The 19,099-nt window shown below is 43.3% G+C and overlaps 1 protein-coding gene across 1 annotated transcript in view; it reads left to right on the top strand.

The window, feature by feature from the left end:
* LOC110494423 (multiple epidermal growth factor-like domains protein 6) overlaps window positions 1-19,099 on the top strand; it is a 91,342-nt gene that overhangs the window by 45,445 nt on the left and 26,798 nt on the right. Inside the window, exon 5 of the mRNA XM_021569443.2 lies at window positions 16,240-16,362. Within this exon, the coding sequence (XP_021425118.2) occupies window positions 16,240-16,362 (123 nt within the window). The remainder of the gene's footprint in view (window positions 1-16,239; window positions 16,363-19,099) is intronic.

Here is a 19,099-nt window from a genome sequence, read left to right as displayed (position 1 = left end):
TCAACAACAAGTGGGACACAATCATGAAGTGGAACGACATTTATTGGATATTTCAAACTTTTTTAACAAATCAAAAACGGAAAAATTGGGCGTGCAAAATTATTCAGCCCCCTTAAGTTAATACTTTGTAGCGCCACCTTTTGCTGCGATTACAGCTGTAAGTCGCTTGGGGTATGTCTCTATCAGTTTTGCACATCGAGAGACTGACATTTTTTCCCATTCCTCCTTGTAAAACAGCTCGAGCTCAGTGAGGTTGGATGGAGAGCATTTGTGAACAGCAGTTTTCAGTTCTTTCCACAGATTCTCGATTGGATTCAGGTCTGGACTTTGACTTGGCCATTCTAACACCTGGATATGTTTATTTTTGAACCATTCCATTGTAGATTTTGCTTTATGTTTTGGATCATTGTCTTGTTGGAAGACTAATCTCCGTCCCAGTCTCAGGTCTTTTGCAGACTCCATCAGGTTTTCTTCCAGAATGGTCCTGTATTTGGCTCCATCCATCTTCCCATCAATTTTAACCATCTTCCCTGTCCCTGCTGAAGAAAAGCAGGCCCAAACCATGATGCTGCCACCACCATGTTTGACAGTGGGGATGGTGTGTTCAGCTGTGTTGCTTTTACGCCAAACATAACGTTTTGCATTGTTGCCAAAAAGTTCAATTTTGGTTTCGTCTGACCAGAGCACCTTCTTCCACATGTTTGGTGTGTCTCCCAGGTGGCTTGTGGCAAACTTTAAACAACACTTTTTATGGATATCTTTAAGAAATGGCTTTCTTCTTGCCACTCTTCCATAAAGGCCAGATTTGTGCAATATACGGACTGATTGTTGTCCTATGGACAGAGTCTCCCACCTCAGCTGTAGATCTCTGCAGTTCATCCAGAGTGATCATGGGCCTCTTGGCTGCATCTCTGATCAGTCTTCTCCTTGTATGAGCTGAAAGTTTAGAGGGACGGCCAGGTCTTGGTAGATTTGTAGTGGTCTGATACTCCTTCTATTTCAATATTATTGCTTGCACAGTGCTCCTTGGGATGTTTATTAAAGCTTGGGAAATCTTTTGTATCCAAATCCGGCTTTAAACTTCTTCACAACAGTATCTCGGACCTGCCTGGTGTGTTCCTTGTTCTTCATGATGCTCTCTGCGCTTTTAACGGACCTCTGAGACTATCACAGTGCAGGTGCATTTATACGGAGACTTGATTACACACAGGTGGATTGTATTTATCATCATTAGTCATTTAGGTCAACATTGGATCATTCAGAGATCCTCACTGAACTTCTGGAGAGAGTTTGCTGCACTGAAAGTAAAGGGGCTGAATAATTTTGCACGCCCAATTTTTCAGTTTTTGATTTGTTAAAAAAGTTTGAAATATCCAATAAATGTCCTTCCACTTCACGATTGTGTCCCACTTGTTGTTGATTCTTCACAAAAAAAATACAGTTTTATATCTTTATGTTTGAAGCCTGAAATGTGGCAAAAGGTCGCAAAGTTCAAGGGGGCCGAATACTTTCGCAAGGCACTGTAAGTCTCTCAATGTTGCCGCTTGTTATAGACCCCCCTCAGCCCCCAGCTGTGCCCTGGACACCATATATGAATTAATTGCCCCCCATTTATCTTCAGAGTTTGTTCTGTTAGGTGACCTAAACTGGGATATGCTTAACACCCTGGCCGTCCTACAATCTAAGCTAGATGCCCTCAATCTCACACAAATTATCATGGAACCTACCAGGTACAACCCTAAATCCGTAAACACAGGCACCCTCATAGAAATCATCCTGACCAACTTGCCCTCTAAATACACCTCTGCTGTCTTCAACCAGGATCCCAGCGACCACTGCCTCATTGCCTGCATCCGTAAAAGTGCTTTCCTCACCATTTTAAATAAGCATGCCCCATTTAAAAAAATGTAGAACTAAGAACAGATACAGCCCCTGGTTCTCTCCACCTCACCTGACTGCCCTTGACCAGCACAAAAACATCCTGTGGCGTACTGCATTAGCATCAAATAGCCACCCTGATATTAAACTTTTCAGGGAAGTTAGGAACCAACATACACAGGCAGTTAGGAAAGCATAGGCTAGCTTTTTCAAACAGAAATTTGCATCCTGTAGCACAAACTGCAAAAAGTCCTGGGACACTGTAAAGTCCACGGAGAATAAGAGCACCTCTTCCCAGCTGCCCACTGCACTGAGGCTAGGAAACACTGTCACCACCGATAAATCCACGATAATCAAGAATTTCAATAAGCATTTTTCTACGGCTGGCCATGCTTTCCATCTGGCTACCCCTACCCCGGTCAACAGGTCTGCACCCCACACAGCAACTTGCCCAAGCCTCCCCCATTTCTCTTTCACCCAAATCCAGACAGCTGATGTTCTGAAAGAGCTGCAAAATCTTAACACCTACAAATTAGCTGGGCTAGACAATCTGGACCCTCTCTTTCTAAAATTATCCGCTGAAATTGTTGCAACCCCTATTACTAGCCTATTCAACCTCTCTTTCGTATCTTCTGAGATCCCCAAAGATTGGAAAGCTGCCGCGGTCATCCCCCTCTTCAAAGGAGGAGACACTCTAGACCCAAACTGTTACCAACCTATATCTATCCTACCCTGCCCGGTCATCGAAAGCCAAGTTAACAAACAGATCACAGACCATTTCGAATCCCACCGTACCTTCTCCGCTATGCAATCTGGTTTCCGAGCTGGCCATGGGTGCACCTCAGCCACGCTCAAGGTCCTAAACAATATCATAACCGCCATCGATAAAAGAAAACATTGTGCAGCCTTATTCATCAACCTGGCCAAGGCTTTCAACTCTGTCAATCACTGTATTCTTATTGGCAGACTCAACAGCCTTTGTTTCTCAAATGACTGCCTCGCCTGGTTCACCATCTACTTCTCAGACAGAGTTCAGTGTGTCAAATCGGAGGGCTTGTTGTCCGGACCTCTGGCAGTCTCTATGGGGGTGCCACAGGGTTCAAATCTCAGGCCAACTCTTTTCTCTGTATACATCAATGATGTCGCTCTTGCTGCTGGTGATTCTCTGATCCATCTCTACGCAGACGACACCATTCTGTATACTTCTGGCCCTTATTTGGACACTGTGTTAACAAACCTCCAGACGAGCTTCAATGCCATACAACTCTCCTTCCATGGCCTCCAACTGCTCATAAATGCAAGTAAAACTAAATGCATGCTCTTCAACCGATCGCTGCACTCACCTGCCCACCCGTCCAGCATCACTACTCTGGACGGTTCTGACTTAGAATACGTGGACAACTACAAATACCTTGGTGTCTGGTTAGAGTGTAAACTCTCCTTCCAGACTCACATTAAGCATCTCCAAAATTAAATCTGGAACCGGCTTCGTATTTCGCAACAAAGCATCCTTTACTCATGCTGCCAAACATACCCTCGTAAAACTGACTATCCTATCGATCCTTGACTTCGGCGATGTCGTCTACAAAATAGCCCCCAACACTCTACTCAGAAAATTGGATACAGTCTGTCACAGTGCCATCCGTTTTGTCACCAAAGCCCCATATACTACCCACCACTGTGACCTGTATGCTTTCGTTGGCTGGCCCTCGCTTCATATTTGTCGCCAAACCCACTGGCTCCAGGTCATCTATAAGTCTTTGCTAGGTAAAGCCCCGCCTTATCTCAGCTCACTGGTCACCATAGCAGCACCCACCCGTAACACGTGCTCCAGCAGGTATATTTCACTGGTCACCCTCAAAGCCAATTCCTCTTTGGCCGCCTTTCCTTCCAGTTCTCTGCTGCCAATGACTGGAACAAATTTAAAAAATCACTGAATCTGGAGGCTCATATCTCCCTCACTAACTTTAAGCATCAGCTGTCAGAGCAGCTTACAGATCATTGCACCTGTACATAGCCCATCTGTAAATAGCCCACCCAACTACCTCATCCCCATATTGTTATATATGTTTTTGCTCCTTTGCACACCAGTATTTCTACTTGCACATTCATCTTCTGCACATCTATCACTCCAGTGTTTAATGGCTAAATTGTAATTATTTTGCCACTATGGCCTATTTATTGCCTTACCTCCTTAATCTTACTTCATGTACACTATATATAGACTTTCTTATTGTGTTATTGACTGTACGTTTGTTTATTCCACGTGCAACTCTGTGTTTTTGTTTGTGTCGCACTGCTTTGCTTTATCTTGACCAGGTCGCAGTTGTAAATGAGAACTTGTTCTCAACTGGCCTACCTGGTTAAATAAAGGTTAAATATTTGTATTTATTTTTAAAAGGTGTCGGGAGTCGGGACGAGGCAGACAAACAGGTAGCGTTTCTCAGCCAGTCTAAATCAGGAATCAGCTGGCATCATTTTTATGGATGTATACTAAGAAGTGTCAATTAAAAAAAGGGAAAATTAAACGAAGTGCAGGTAGTTTGCAGTCTCAAGAAGAGTACTTTTACGCAGGCCCATGCTGTGGTTAATAAAACCTGATTTTGATATATCTGACTGTTTTTTCTGCATAATATTTAGATGTGATTCTTTTAGAATTTAGAACAAAATTCTGCTAAATGCTACCTCCTGTTCACATAAGCGTTTGTGGCGTTTCCATGGCGTTTCGATTGTTTTGGTTGAGTTTTATTATCTCTTTGGTGCATGTATGGCCTACAAGTCCATGGAGTGTTAAAGTGGAGCTGACTACTTTGCAGATATGAAGCAAAAAGATAATCATAATATCAGTCAAAAATATCACATTTCCAGTTTATGTCAAAAAAAAAAACATTATACAAGGTTTTAAAAATAGCCTCTACAAAAAAAGATTGCAGTGAGAGTGCAGTATAACTGCAGTATGCTGAAAATACTGTGTCCAAAATACAAGAATTTTTTTACTGCAGTAATTATGCAGTGTAACTGCAGTTACAGTGCAGAATAACTGCAGGTCAACTGCAGTACAGTTCAGAGGTCAACCGATTATGATTTTTCTACGCCGATACCGATTATTGGATGACCAAAAAAGCTGATACCGATAAATCGGACGATTTTTATATATATATATATATATATATATATATATATTTGTAATAATGACAATTACAACAATACTGAATGAACAATGAATGAACAAACACTTTTATTTTAACTTAATATAATACATAAATAAAATATATGTAGTCTCAAATAAATAATGATACATGTTTAATTTGGTTTAAACAATGCATAAACACTGTTTTGGTGTAGAAAGTAATAGTGCAAATGTGCCATGTAAAAAAGCTAACGGTCATGTTCCTTGCTCAGAACATGAGAACATATGAAAGCTGGTGGTTCCTTTTAACATGAGTCTTCAATATTCCCAGGTAAGAAGTTTTAAGTTGTAGTTATTATAAGAATTATGACGCATTGACTATTTCTCTCTATACCATTTGTATTTTATATACCTTTGACTATTGGATGTTCTTATAGGCACTTTAGTATTGCCAGCACTGTGCAACAAGCATTGTTAAGAGCTGCTGGCAAACGCAGTAAAGTGCTGTTTGAATGAATGCTTATGAGCCTGCTGCTGCCACCACTGCTCAGTCAGACTGCTCAAATATCAAATCACAGACTTAATTATAATTAAATAAACACACAGAAATACGAGCCTTTGGTCATTAATATGGTAAAATCCAGAAACCATCATTTCGAAAAACAAAACGTTTATTCTTTCAGTGAAATACGGAACCGTTACGTATTTTATCGGCAACCCTAAGTCTAAATATTGCTGTTACATTGCACAACCTTCAATGTTATGTCATAATTATGTAAAATTCAGGCAAACTAATCATGGCCTTTGTTAGGAAGAAATGGTCTTCACACAGTTCGTAACGAGCCAGGCGGCCCAAACTGCTGCATAAACCCTGACTCTGCTTGCACTGAACGCAAGAGAAGCGGGGTGGCAGGTAGCCTTGCGTTTGGCCAGTAACCAAAAGGTTGCTATATCGAATCCCTGAGTTGACAAGGTAAAAATCTGTCATTCTGAACAAGGCAGTTAACCCACTGTTCCTAGGCCGTCATTGTAAATAAGAATGTGTTCTTAACTGACTTGCCTAGTTAAATAAAGGTTAGGTTAAAAAGTGTCCCAGTTTCCCTAGTTAATATTGCCTGCTAACATAAATTTATTTTAACAAAATATGCAGTTTTAAAAAATATATACTTGTGTATTGGTTTTAAGAAAGAAAGGTGTATGTAAACGTCCGACTTCAACTGGACGCGTGCTCAAGTTTTAAGTTGTTTGTTACTGTGGCAATTGTGATCAAATCAACACCAAATTGGCCACTTTCAATGCCACATACCAAAACAAAACAAACTATGCAAGATATTTTTTTGTAAGCACAACCCATTTGAGTAGGATTTTATTGAGCAAGACTCAGCCAGAACTCTACACAGACCGGTGTAGCATCACCAATCAGAGCTGTAGTAGGCCTATACACAAATAGACCATGGCCACATATGGATCTGTGCCATTTACTTAGAACTGGACTGTGTTTATAGCTGTGGTCTTAAGTAGATGCACTTGTTTTGAGATCAAAGCAAGAGCTGCATGTGGCAACGTGTGAACATTTTGATCATATCCTTTTCTAGTTAGTGAGTTATTGGCCCAGTTATAGATCATTTGTAGTCAACAATAGGGCAGTGATTGCTTCCTATAAGAGCACTAAATGTGTACATTTCTAGATATTATGAAAAACAAGTCAGGTGAAGAGCTTTTTTTTGTCTTAAAGGGGCAGTGCTGTATTTTGAGACGGGCTTGAATAAGCCAAGTAGCCAATAGGCAGAGGGGAGCATAATCTGTCTGATTCTCTGTGATAATGGTACGGGAATAATAATGCATTTTATTTTGGAAAGTGGTTTCTTGCATCAAAGAACACAACAACATATTCATTCACCTCTGTGTCTGAAGGACAAGTGGTTCATGTTAACAGGTTCATGTTAAGCCCTGCAAGATGTAGATTGGGTGCTTGGTTAGGACAATGCATGCACTGGCAAGCAAGCTGCAGAAGGACAAGCTGGCTATTCCCCACCGTTTATCCGTGAAATTCTTAAAAACTAGCTGAAAAGGTCTCAGAGTGTTTATCTAATGTTCCTTCCTTAGATTTTAGCTCATCTTGCTCTGGCTAGCATTAGTTGTTGATCTTGTTGATGTGCATACAGGGAAAGATAGCCTACCTTTTTATGGTTGTTTGATCAATAGGAGTGTAAAGTTCCCAAATGTAAGAGAACGCCTGTGGTATTTAGTTACATATTTGCAGAAAAATCCATTCAAGAGTATTTTGTGGCTTTTGGTGAATGCATTCTAAAGGTCTAAAGTCACGCTGATGCAACTGCCTGTAAACACACAGTCCAGTTTAAAGTGAACAATTGCAGGAACTTGTGGCAAATGGCTTGTTTGCATATAGGCCTGCTGTACCTCTGATTGGCTATGGTGCACCGGTGTGCGTAGACTCCAGTCCTGGACGAGACAGATGTTTTTATAAGGTTTTATTATTTTTTATTTTTTATAAGTCTATTAATTTTCCAAATGCACTTGCCGCTTTCCCAGACTATATTGCTATAGACCTTTCACAAATGTCTTAATATACGTAATTCCCAGCAGCAGTGTAAAAACAAAGGGGGGGAGTCAATGTAAATAGTCCGGTGGCCATTTGATTAGTTTAGTTGTTCAGCAGTCTTATGGCTTGGAGGTAGAAGCTGTTAAGTAGCCTTTTGGTCCTAGACTTGGTGCTCCAGGACCGCTTGGCGTGCGGTAGCAGAGAGAACAGTCTATGACTTGTGTAACTGGAGTCTTTGACCATTTTTTGGACCTTCCTCTGACACCGCCTAGTATATCGGTCCTGGGTTTCAGGAAGCTTGGCCCCAGTGATGTACTGGGCCATACGCACTACCCTCTGTAGTGCCTTCTGGTCAGATGCCGAGCAGTTGCCATACCAGGAGGTAATGCAACCGGTCAGGATGCTCTCGATGGTGCAGCTGTAGAACTTTTTGAGGATCTGGAGACCAGTCTCCTGAGGGGGAAAATGTGTTGTCGTTGCCCTCTTCACAACTGTCTTGGTGTTTTTGGACCATGATAGTTTGTTGGTGATGTGGACACCAAGGAACTTGAAACTCTCGACCTGCTCCACTTCAGTCCCATCAATGTTTTTGGGAGCGTGTTCGGCCCTCTTTTTCCTATAGTCCACGATCAGCTCCTTTGTCTTGCTCACATTGAGAGAGAGGTTGTTGTCCTGGCAGCACACTGCCAGGTCTCTGACCACCTCCCTATAATCTGTCTCATCATTGCTGGTGATCAGGCAATACACTGTTGTGTCGTCAGCAAACTTAATGATGGAGTTGTGCCTGGCCACGCAGTCATGGGTAAACAGGGAGTACAGGAGGGGACTAAGCACGCACCCCTGAGGGGCCCCAGTGTTGAGGATCAGCGTGGCAGATGTGTTGTTGCCTTCTCTTACCACCTGGGGGTGGCCCGTCAGGAAGTCCATGATCCAGTTGCAGAGGGAGGTGTTTAGTCCCAGGGTCCTTAGCTTAGTGATGAGTAGGATACATTTCGGGAATTTTTATGGACATTTTCCATGGGAAGTTAAGCCTGGAAATGTTGCTTCAATTCATCAAAAAAGTTAGTTTATAACAGTGCAACTTTTTTGTGGGATACACAAAAGGCAATTCTAGGTCTTGTGGTATATTTTGGTTAAAGTATCCCCAATTCAATGGAATTGCAGCCACTCTGCAAGCACAGGGCATTCTTCCATCACATGTGCAGTGCACTCTTCCATCACATGTACAGCTGATTCTCAAGATCTTGCACACTAATGAGATGCTATTGAGCCCACACTACTACACTGTCTGAACCAAGGACTACATGTTTTCTGGTAAGTTTTGATGACAATACTGGGTTAGGTGAATATATTTTATAGGACATACATTATTTTTTGTTAACTAGTAAATAGTAGACTACAGCAAAGTGTGTTTAAATAATTTGTAACTTGTTAACAATTTCTGCTTGTTAGTATTTGCTACCATGTTGGTTTTAGCTTGCTTGAGCCTGCTAACTGAGGAGTGTTGTTCACCTGTTTCCATACATGTTTCATTTTAAAACATTTATCTTACAAAGGAGTTGTTTAATCTAACTGCTTAACTTTTTATCTGTACATGGAATTGTATATTTGGGTTATTTTACTCATTTTTTTCTAATCTTTACAGGAAAATGCCACGGGCACTATCTGATGTGTGGAGACATTTCAATGCAGCTAATGGAGAAGGAAAAGCTGTGTACATTTGCAAATACTGTGCCAAATCATATGTGAAGAATGCAACAAAGATGCAGAATCATCTGGCCAAGTGCATAAAGTTCCCTCAGCGCTCACAGCAAGCAACCTCTGACAAAAGTCCCTCTACTTCTATTCGAGTTGAAAATAATGAATCAGACACCTTATCGATAGCAACAGCTCATGGTCCTCCTGGAATCAGAAGTTTTTTTGACTCAATGGAGGAACGTAGTCAGATGAATGCTGATGAATGTCTTGCTCGAGCTGTGTATACAACTGGTTCACCTCTGATGCTCACATGCAATGTGTATTGGAAGAGATTTCTGAATGTTCTTCGCCCAGCATACACCCCTCCAACCAGACATGCTTTATCTACTAATTTGCTCGATGCAAAGTTCAAGTGAAGGTAAAGCAAATCATAGAGAAAGCAGACTGTATTGCAATCATTTCTGATGGGTGGTCGAATGTTCATGGGCAAGGAATAATTAACTACATCATCTCCACCCCTCAACCAGTATTCTACAAGAGCATAGACACAAGGGACAGACACACCATTCTCTACATTGCAGATGAGCTGAAGGCAGTCATCAATGACCTTGGACCACAGAAGGTATTTGCACTGGTGACAGACAATGCTGTGAACATGAAGGCTGCTTGGTCTAAAGTGGACGAGTCCTACCCTCACATCACACCCATTGGCTGTGCAGCTCATGCATATAATCTGCTCCTCAATGACATCATGGCACTCAAAACAATGGATACACCCTACAAGAGAGCCAAGGAAATTGTTAGGTATGTGAAGGGTAATCAAGTTATAGCAGCAATCTACCTCACCAAGCAAAGTGAGAAGAATAAGAGCACCACATTGAAGCTGCCCAGCAACACCTGTTGGGGTGGCGAGGTCATCATGTCTCCTGCAGGGGAAGGAGTCTCTCCAAGAAATGGCCATATCACAGTCTGCCAATCAAGAGGATCCTCCTGGATGATGTATTTTGGGAGAGAGTGGTAAGCCTGAAACTCCTGAAACCTATAGCAGTAGCCATTGCACTGATTGAAGGAGACAATGCCATCTTGTCTGATGTTCAGACTCTGCTTGCAGATGTAACAGAAGAAATCCGTACTACCCTGCCCAGTTCACTGTTGCTCCAAGCAGAGGAAACTGCAGTTCTGAAATACATCAAAAGCGTGAAGTGTTCTGCCTGAAGCCCATACACGCTGCAGCATACATGTTGGACCCCAAGTATACTGGCAAGAGCATCCTGTCTGGTGCAGAGATCAACAAGGCCTATGGTGTTATCACTACTGTGCCTTGCCACCTGAGGGCAAGGTTCTTGGCAGTCTGGCGAAATACACTTCCAAGCAAGGGCTTTGGGATGGAGATGCAATATGGCAGTCGTGCCAACGTATGCCAACGAGCCATCCTCAAAAAGGTTGGAAAGTGACAGTGAAGATGAGGCCTCAGAGTTTGATGTTCAATAGGTGGACATTGAGGAGGTCCAGGGAGAAGACATGGAAGCCTGAGAAGAAGACAACCAAATATTTAGTTTCTAGACTAAAGCTTTAGTTTCTAGACTATCATTTTACAGATGTATGTTGAAAATGTTTTTGGGAGATGCGATGGATCATTGGGGATCATTCAATATTCCCTTTTTTTGTTCAGTGAAATCATCCCATGTGAAGAGTCAACTAATTTAATTAAAGTTCAATGTTATTTCTGTTGGAAGGATTATGTCTACTTATGATAAGGTAAAAGGTTTATATTTCTGTCTCCATATGATATGGTAAATATATCCAATGCAAGAAACATCTACATTTAAATCGTAGTACTATTAATTCTCATATATTTCCGTTAATTCCCATATATTCCCGTTAATTCCCATATATTTCCGTTAATTCCCATTTATTCCCGTTAATTCCCATATATTCCCATTAATTCCCACAGAAAGTTTCCCCCTCTGAATATTCACCAAAATGTGCAACCCTAGTGATAAGCTTTGTGGGCACAATGGTGTTGAACGCTGAGCTGTAGTCAATGAACAGCATTCTCACATAGGTGTTCCTTTTAGTTCAGGTGGGAAAGGGCAGTGTGGAGTGTGATTGAGATTGCATCAGAGGTATGCAAATTGGAATGGGTCTAGGGTTTCTGGCATGATGGTGTTGATGTGAGCCATGACCAGCCTTTCAAAGCGCTTCATGGCTACCGACGTGAGTGCTACGTGACAGTAATAATTTAGGCAGGTTACCTTCGCTATCTTGGGCACAGAGACTATGGTGGTCTGTTTGAAACATGTAGGTATTACAGACTTGGCCAGGGAGAAGTTGAACATGTCAGTGAAGACTCCTGCCAGTAGGTCCGCGCATTCTTTGAGTACACATCCTGGTAATCCGTCTGGCCCCGTGGCTTTGTGAATGTTGACCTGTTTAAAGGTCTTGCTCACATCGGCTACAAAGAGCGTGATCACACAGTCATCCAGAACAGCTGGTGCACTCATGCATGCATCATTATTGCTTGCCTCAAAGCGAGCATAAAAGACATTTAGCTCATCTGGTAGTTTTGCGTCACTGGGCAGCTCGCGGCTGGGATTCCCATTGTAGTCCGTAATAGTTTTCAAGCCTTGCCACATCCAACGAGCATCAGAGACGGTGTAGTAGGATTCAATCTTAGTCCTGTATTGACGCTTTACCTGTTTGATGGTTCGTTTGAGGGTCTAGTTATGGTCATATCTAATATGATCTAACAACATGTATTTCTAATCCACCTTGTTCAAATACTTGACCTAGTCCAGGGATAACTCTCCAATATCCTCAAGTCATCATCAGTTTTAATATCCTGCCTCTCAGACCTTTCCTTTTTGAGGCCTATGAGCTGGTGTCCCAGGCTTCACCGTAGCTTGTTCCCTGGTGAATGCAGCTCTGGCAAACAAGGAGGGGACCCCAGTCAGGCAGATGAAAGCAGCATGTTTTTAGATCTGGACCATAAGAGGAAACAGACCAGGGCTATCTGTGGCTTCCTCTTGATCAATGTTCTAATGTTCCGGGCAGTGACCAAGATATGATCAGGCTGCAGTACGGTGCAGTGTTAGTGTTAGCCCCCTACAGTCCTACTCAGACATTAACCCGGGCCCCATGGGAACAGTGGCGGTAATCCTTATCACAGGAGGTCACACAATACAGCCCACGAATGTAACCCAGTTCTTACATGTGGCAGAGTTCATAACAAATCACTTTTGAATGTAGCTATTAGTTAAAGAGTGTTTGTTTTCTGTTCTTTTTTACTATTTATTTAGGAACAGAATGTCCACTCCTGGGAAATACACAATTTATATTTGTCTGGTGTGTTTTCACTTTAGTAGTAATTGACAAGCATCACATAATGTGAGTCCTGGCTTGTGATTGTATATATGTATAATGTATAGATATCTGGCTGAGTTGGACACAGTGAAGGGGCAGATGTTCAGTGATATGATATTTTTCTGGGGGCTGCTGTGTGTGTCTGGGTGAGTGCCAGCAGTCGTTAACTGGCAGTAAGAATAAATGGGCCATGAATATATGGAGGACAGACTCACTGAAGGTCCAGTTGGTGGCCTGTTAAAATGTTATATGGTATGGACCATAGGATGGACAGTTCACTGAGGCCTTCTCACTGTGTAGGGATAGCTCTGATCAGAACCAGCTAAATAGACAGCTAGAGCAGAGAACACAGGCCTTTGTGTATGTGTATGTTTGTGTGTGTGTGTACGTGTGGACATACACACATTCATGTGCTCCTGTGCATCAGAAACAGAGGTTTATTGATACCCTTCTGGACAGTGGACTGGTCTTCTGAGCATTCAGAATCCTCTGACTAAACAAACTGGATGTTTTGAGACTGGGGTTAACTATTGGGTATTGGTGTCCAGATTTCATGTCACTCTGTCATTACGCTACAAGCTACCCCTATACACAGATATCCATCACGTGTAATTATAGCTGTGTATTCTTCCCTGCCTGCCTGCCTGCTTGGTGAGTCAGTTTGACCCTGAGCTCCAGCCCTGTAGGCCTCCAGCCTCTAACCCTGACCTGGAGCATGGGCAAGCTTGGCTAGGCCTTTGGGCCCTCAGACAGCCTGCTTTGTCTTACAGAACGTAGAGATACAGTGATTGTAGTAGAAGTAGCTGTGGTTCATCAGTAATAAAACTATGAGTAATGGTTATAGGAGCAGATTCAGGGTCAAATTATGTTGGCTCGGTGTTCATGATATGTACAATAAACCGTTCCAATTACCTCCTGAGAGAAAAGAGTAATAAAGCAAATGCAGCCCTTTCCTTTACATTGGCAGCTTGTCCTACAGTAATATAATAGAGTGAGGCTATGTGTGACTGGTGGCTCTGACTCTATGGAGGTCCACACAGTGGCAGGGACTGGATGGAAGGATATTGACATTTTACTTGAGGAACAGAGTTTACTGCAACTCACACCAACATCAGAGTAACTCATCTGGAGAAATTATAAATACTTTACCCCCATGACAGATATCAGGGGTATAGAAAAAGTAGCTTGAGTCTTCAACTTAACTCTTGATATTAAAAGGTCAGAAAATGTGCAAGACAGTAGTCCATTGCGTTTGAGTTTTCTTGTACCAGATACGGATGAAGGGGTTGGGGGACAATGTAGATGTAATGTGGGTTCAATGTGGATTAAGGTTACCTGTACCAGCATTGGAGACAAGAGCATCCCACTGCTGTCACTTGGAGTCAGGTGAGGGTGTAGCCTGTGCACCAATCACCAGGCGACCCACCCATGATTTCAGTGGCCACTGGGTTAATCATCGTGGGAACCTGTTTTGACACCGAGGGAGTCTTTATCATTGTTCTTGGTGATGAATAGTAATAATACATGTCTTGGCGTAGGGTTACAAACTCTCCCATAGACACATCTTGGCTTCTCCCTTCTCTCATTTTTCTTTCACAATTAGGATATATCTTTAATTTTTGTTTAGCATACTCTAGTTAGTCTCTATTACGAGCCTGGCTGTTTATTTCTATCCAGTACTGGTAGCATTTCCCCTCTCCATTCTGTCTTCACTGTGAGGACAGGAAAGCTTGTGACCTTGTGGGACTTGATCCATGGCAATTCAGCATTCCTTCCCATTGAGCAGAATGACACATGAGCGGGACTCTGACCCAGCTTGAAACCTGGGAGCCACTCAGGTGTGTGTCCTCAGGGGGAGGATGCAGCCCCCCAGCCCCACTCTTCCTGACCCCGTAGAAATGGACATGAAAACAGCCAGGACTTCCCCAGGGCCCCGGAGTCAGGTCCTTGATCTGCAGGTCACGTTCAGGTCACATTCTGTTCACAGGCAGGAGACAGGAATGTGTTATTCCCCTGGAATTTTACTCTGAGTGGAAAATCATCCTCACCGTATATGCTTAGTAGAACTACAGAAGAGGCATTTGTTTTGATATTTGGTGAATGGGGAATATAAAGCCCAGTGTTTTGGCATTTACATGTCCAGACGTTGTAAACTAGAAGAGAAATACCAGGTCTGTAATTGGCTGGTTAGTGCTGGCGGTGGCTGAATGCACTAAAAATACATTGAAACAGGAAAACAACTCACCACCATTTCCTCTGGCAGTCCCAGAATCACTCCATGACTCTCCTCTGTTTATGGACATGGAGTGGGCTATAAAATTATTAGTAGTGCCAAGCAAATACCCTCCTCCTCCTCCCCCTTTCTCTCTCATCACCCACTCATCCGTTCTTTCACAGCACTGTAGCATTCCTTCAATGGTATGAAGAAAGAAAAGCAGTCCTGTGATGTTGAAGACAGTTATATTACTTTACAGTCATCAATACCCTGATTGTACTGTATTTGTATGACCTTTGGAGGTACACTTTTCCAGCTAAAGATTGGGTTTCTGTCAGTACCTGATCCGGATCTGAGTCAGTGTGTGTATACAGTGAAGTGGAGAGAGAATACATGTGGTCAGTTGAATGACAGCTCTGACAGGCTGTGTAAGGGATATAGATGAGATGGAAACATGGTTGCTTTTTAAGGGCGCATTGCATTGCCATTATGTGATTGGCAGACTATCTGGTTGTCTGGTTTCTATTGGCTGAAATTCTGAGTTTCTCTCATCTGACCAGTGTGCTTTATTCATGTGCTGATGAAGGCGCTGGCAGGGGTTTTATGGTTACCAATATGGTGTCTTGAAAGCTTGTGGTTACATTCAAACTATGACTATATATTTGAAACACATCTCAGAGAGTTGAGTTACATGAAAACTCACAGTAAGGTTGGTAAGTCAAACTAGACATATTAGGCTAATATCATAAATAATTGTTTAAACAAATCTGATGTGCCACATTGGATTACAGAGAGAGTCAGTTTTCTTACATTGGAGATTGAATATGTTGCCTAAAGATGGAAACTGGCCTGATAAGTGTTGTCATGACTTTCTGTAAGCTTTGAAGCAGCTCTTCCAAACCTCACAAACCAGACCCAAACTCATCCCTGGAAGACATTGGAGTTAAACTCTATCTGACATGAAATGAAAGAGAAAGCTTTTTTTCTAATTTTGTGGTTGAGGGAAGTTAGTTAATCACTGGCTCTACTAAGTGACTAGCTGGTGTTCTGGCAGTTCTTGCATGTCCCGTTAGGGGGAGAACATAATGATGGATGATGTGTGTAATTTTCCAATTTAGTTAAACAAAAGGAAACACTTAACCCATCAGATATTTTCTAATTTCAAGGATAACAACAAACACTGCTTTCATTTCTTGTAGGTTATTTCTCACTCTTCAATCTTATTTCCTCAGCAATCATGATGCTAATGAATTCATGGTTATTTGTCATGACTGTGGCTCTGTCATTTAGAAGCACTGTCTCCTACAGTATTGTACTCTATTGATGTTTCTGTAACATTGGTACCATTAAGTATGCTACGGTGAGACTGATCCGTCTGTCTGTCCCTGTCAGATGTTAATGAGTGTGAGGAGACTAACGGAGGCTGTGAGGCTCTGTGCTGCAACACCATCGGCAGCTTCTACTGCAGTTGTCCCTCTGGTCAGCAGCTGAAGGACGATGGCAAGACCTGCCAAGGTAAGTCCTCCTCACCTCCTCTACCCCCACCACTACCAGCACTACTAATACCACCACTACCACCATCAGTACCACTACCACCACCATCACTACCAACATCACCTCCAGTACTCCATCACCACTACCAATACTACTATCATCAATACTAACACCACCACTACCACCATCACTGCTACTACCACCATCACCACCACTACCACATCACCACTACCAATACTACTAATACCACCACTACCACCATCACCATCAGCACTACTAATACCACCACTACCACCACCACCACCACCTTCAGTACTACCATCACCACTCCTACCATCATCACCACTACCAATACTACTACCATCAATACTAACACCACCACTACCACCATCACCACTACTACCACCATCACCACCACCGCTACTACCACCATCACCACCACTGCCACCATCACCTCCAGTACCACCATCACCACTACTACCATCATCACCAGTACCAATACTACTACCATCAATACTAACACCCCCACTACCACCATCACCACCACTACCACACCACCACTACCAATACTACTAATACCACCATCACCACCATCACTACCAGCACTACTAATACCACCACTACCACCATCACTACCACTACCACCACCACCTCCAGTACGACCATCACCACCATCACCTCCAGTACCACCATCACCACAACTACCATCATCACCACCACTACCACCATCACCACCACTACCACCATCACCTCCAGTACCACCATTACCACAACTACCATCATCACCACCACTACCACCATCACCACCACTACCACCATCACCTCCAGTACCACCATCACCACCACTACCACCATCACCTCCAGTACCACCATCACCACCACTACCACCATCACCTCCAGTACCACCATCACCACAACTACCATCATCACCACCACTACCACTATCACCTCCACTACCACCATCACCACCACTACCACCATCACCACCACTACCACCATCACCTCCAGTACCACCATCACCACTACCAATACTACTATCATCAATACTAACACCACCACTACCACCATCACCATCAGCACAACTAATACCACCACTACCACCAACACCACCACATTCAGTACTACCATCACCACTCCTACCATCATCACCACTACCAATACTACTATCATCAATACTAACACCACCATTACCACCATCACCACTACTACCACCATCACCACCACCGCTACTACCACCATCACCACCACTGCCACCATCACCTCCAGTACCACCATCACCACTACTACCATCATCACCACTACCAACACTACTACCATCAATACTAACACCCCCACTACCACCATCACCACCACTACCACACCACCACTACCAATACTACTAATACCACCACTACCACCATCACTACCAGCACTACTAATACCACCACTACCACCACCACCTCCAGTACGACCATCACCACTACTACCATCATCACCACTACCACTACTACTATCATCAATACTAACACCACCACTACCATCATCACCACCACTACCACCATCACCACCACTACCACCATCACCTCCAGTACCACCATTACCACAACTACCATCATCACCCCCACTACCACCATCACCACCACTACCACACCACCACTACCAATACTACTAATACCACCACTACCACCATCACTACCAGCACTACTAATACCAGCACTACCACCACCACCTCCAGTACCACCATCACCACTACTACCATCATCACCACTACCAACACTACTACCATCAATACTAACACCCCCACTACCACCATCACCACCACTACCACACCACCACTACCAATACTACTAATACCACCACTACCACCATCACTACCAGCACTACTAATACCACCACTACCACCACCACCTCCAGTACGACCATCACCACTACTACCATCATCACCACTACCACTACTACTATCATCAATACTAACACCACCACTACCATCATCACCACCACTACCACCATCACCACCACTACCACCATCACCTCCAGTACCACCATTACCACAACTACCATCATCACCCCCACTACCACCATCACCACCACTACCACACCACCACTACCAATACTACTAATACCACCACTACCACCATCACTACCAGCACTACTAATACCAGCACTACCACCACCACCTCCAGTACGACCATCACCACTACTACCATCATCACCACTACCAATACTACTATCATCAATGCTAACACCACCACTACCACCATCACTGCTACTATCACCATCACCACCACTACCACATCACCACCATCACCTCCAGTACCACCATCACCACAACTACCATCATCACCACCACTACCACCATCACCACAACTACCATCATCACCACCACTACCACCATCACCACCACTACCACCATCACCTCCAGTACTAGCACCTCCTGCTACTACCACCATCACCACTACCACCACATCACCACTACCATCATCAATACTAATACCACTACTACCACCATCGTCACTACTATAATCAATACCATCGACACTACCACCACCATCACCACTACTGCTATCACCACCACTACCTCCACCATCACTACCACCACCATCACTACCAACACCATCACCACTGCTACTACCACCATCACCACTACCACCACTACCACCACATCACCACTACCGTCATCAATACTAACACCTACTACTACTACCATCGTCACTACTATAATCAATACCATCGACACTACCACCACCATCACCACTACTGCTATCACCACCACTACCTC

Source organism: Oncorhynchus mykiss, chromosome 17, assembly GCF_013265735.2.
Source record: "Oncorhynchus mykiss isolate Arlee chromosome 17, USDA_OmykA_1.1, whole genome shotgun sequence".
In the NCBI taxonomy this organism is placed as follows: Eukaryota; Metazoa; Chordata; class Actinopteri; order Salmoniformes; family Salmonidae; genus Oncorhynchus; species Oncorhynchus mykiss.
This window is presented reverse-complemented; position numbering and strand designations above follow the sequence as displayed.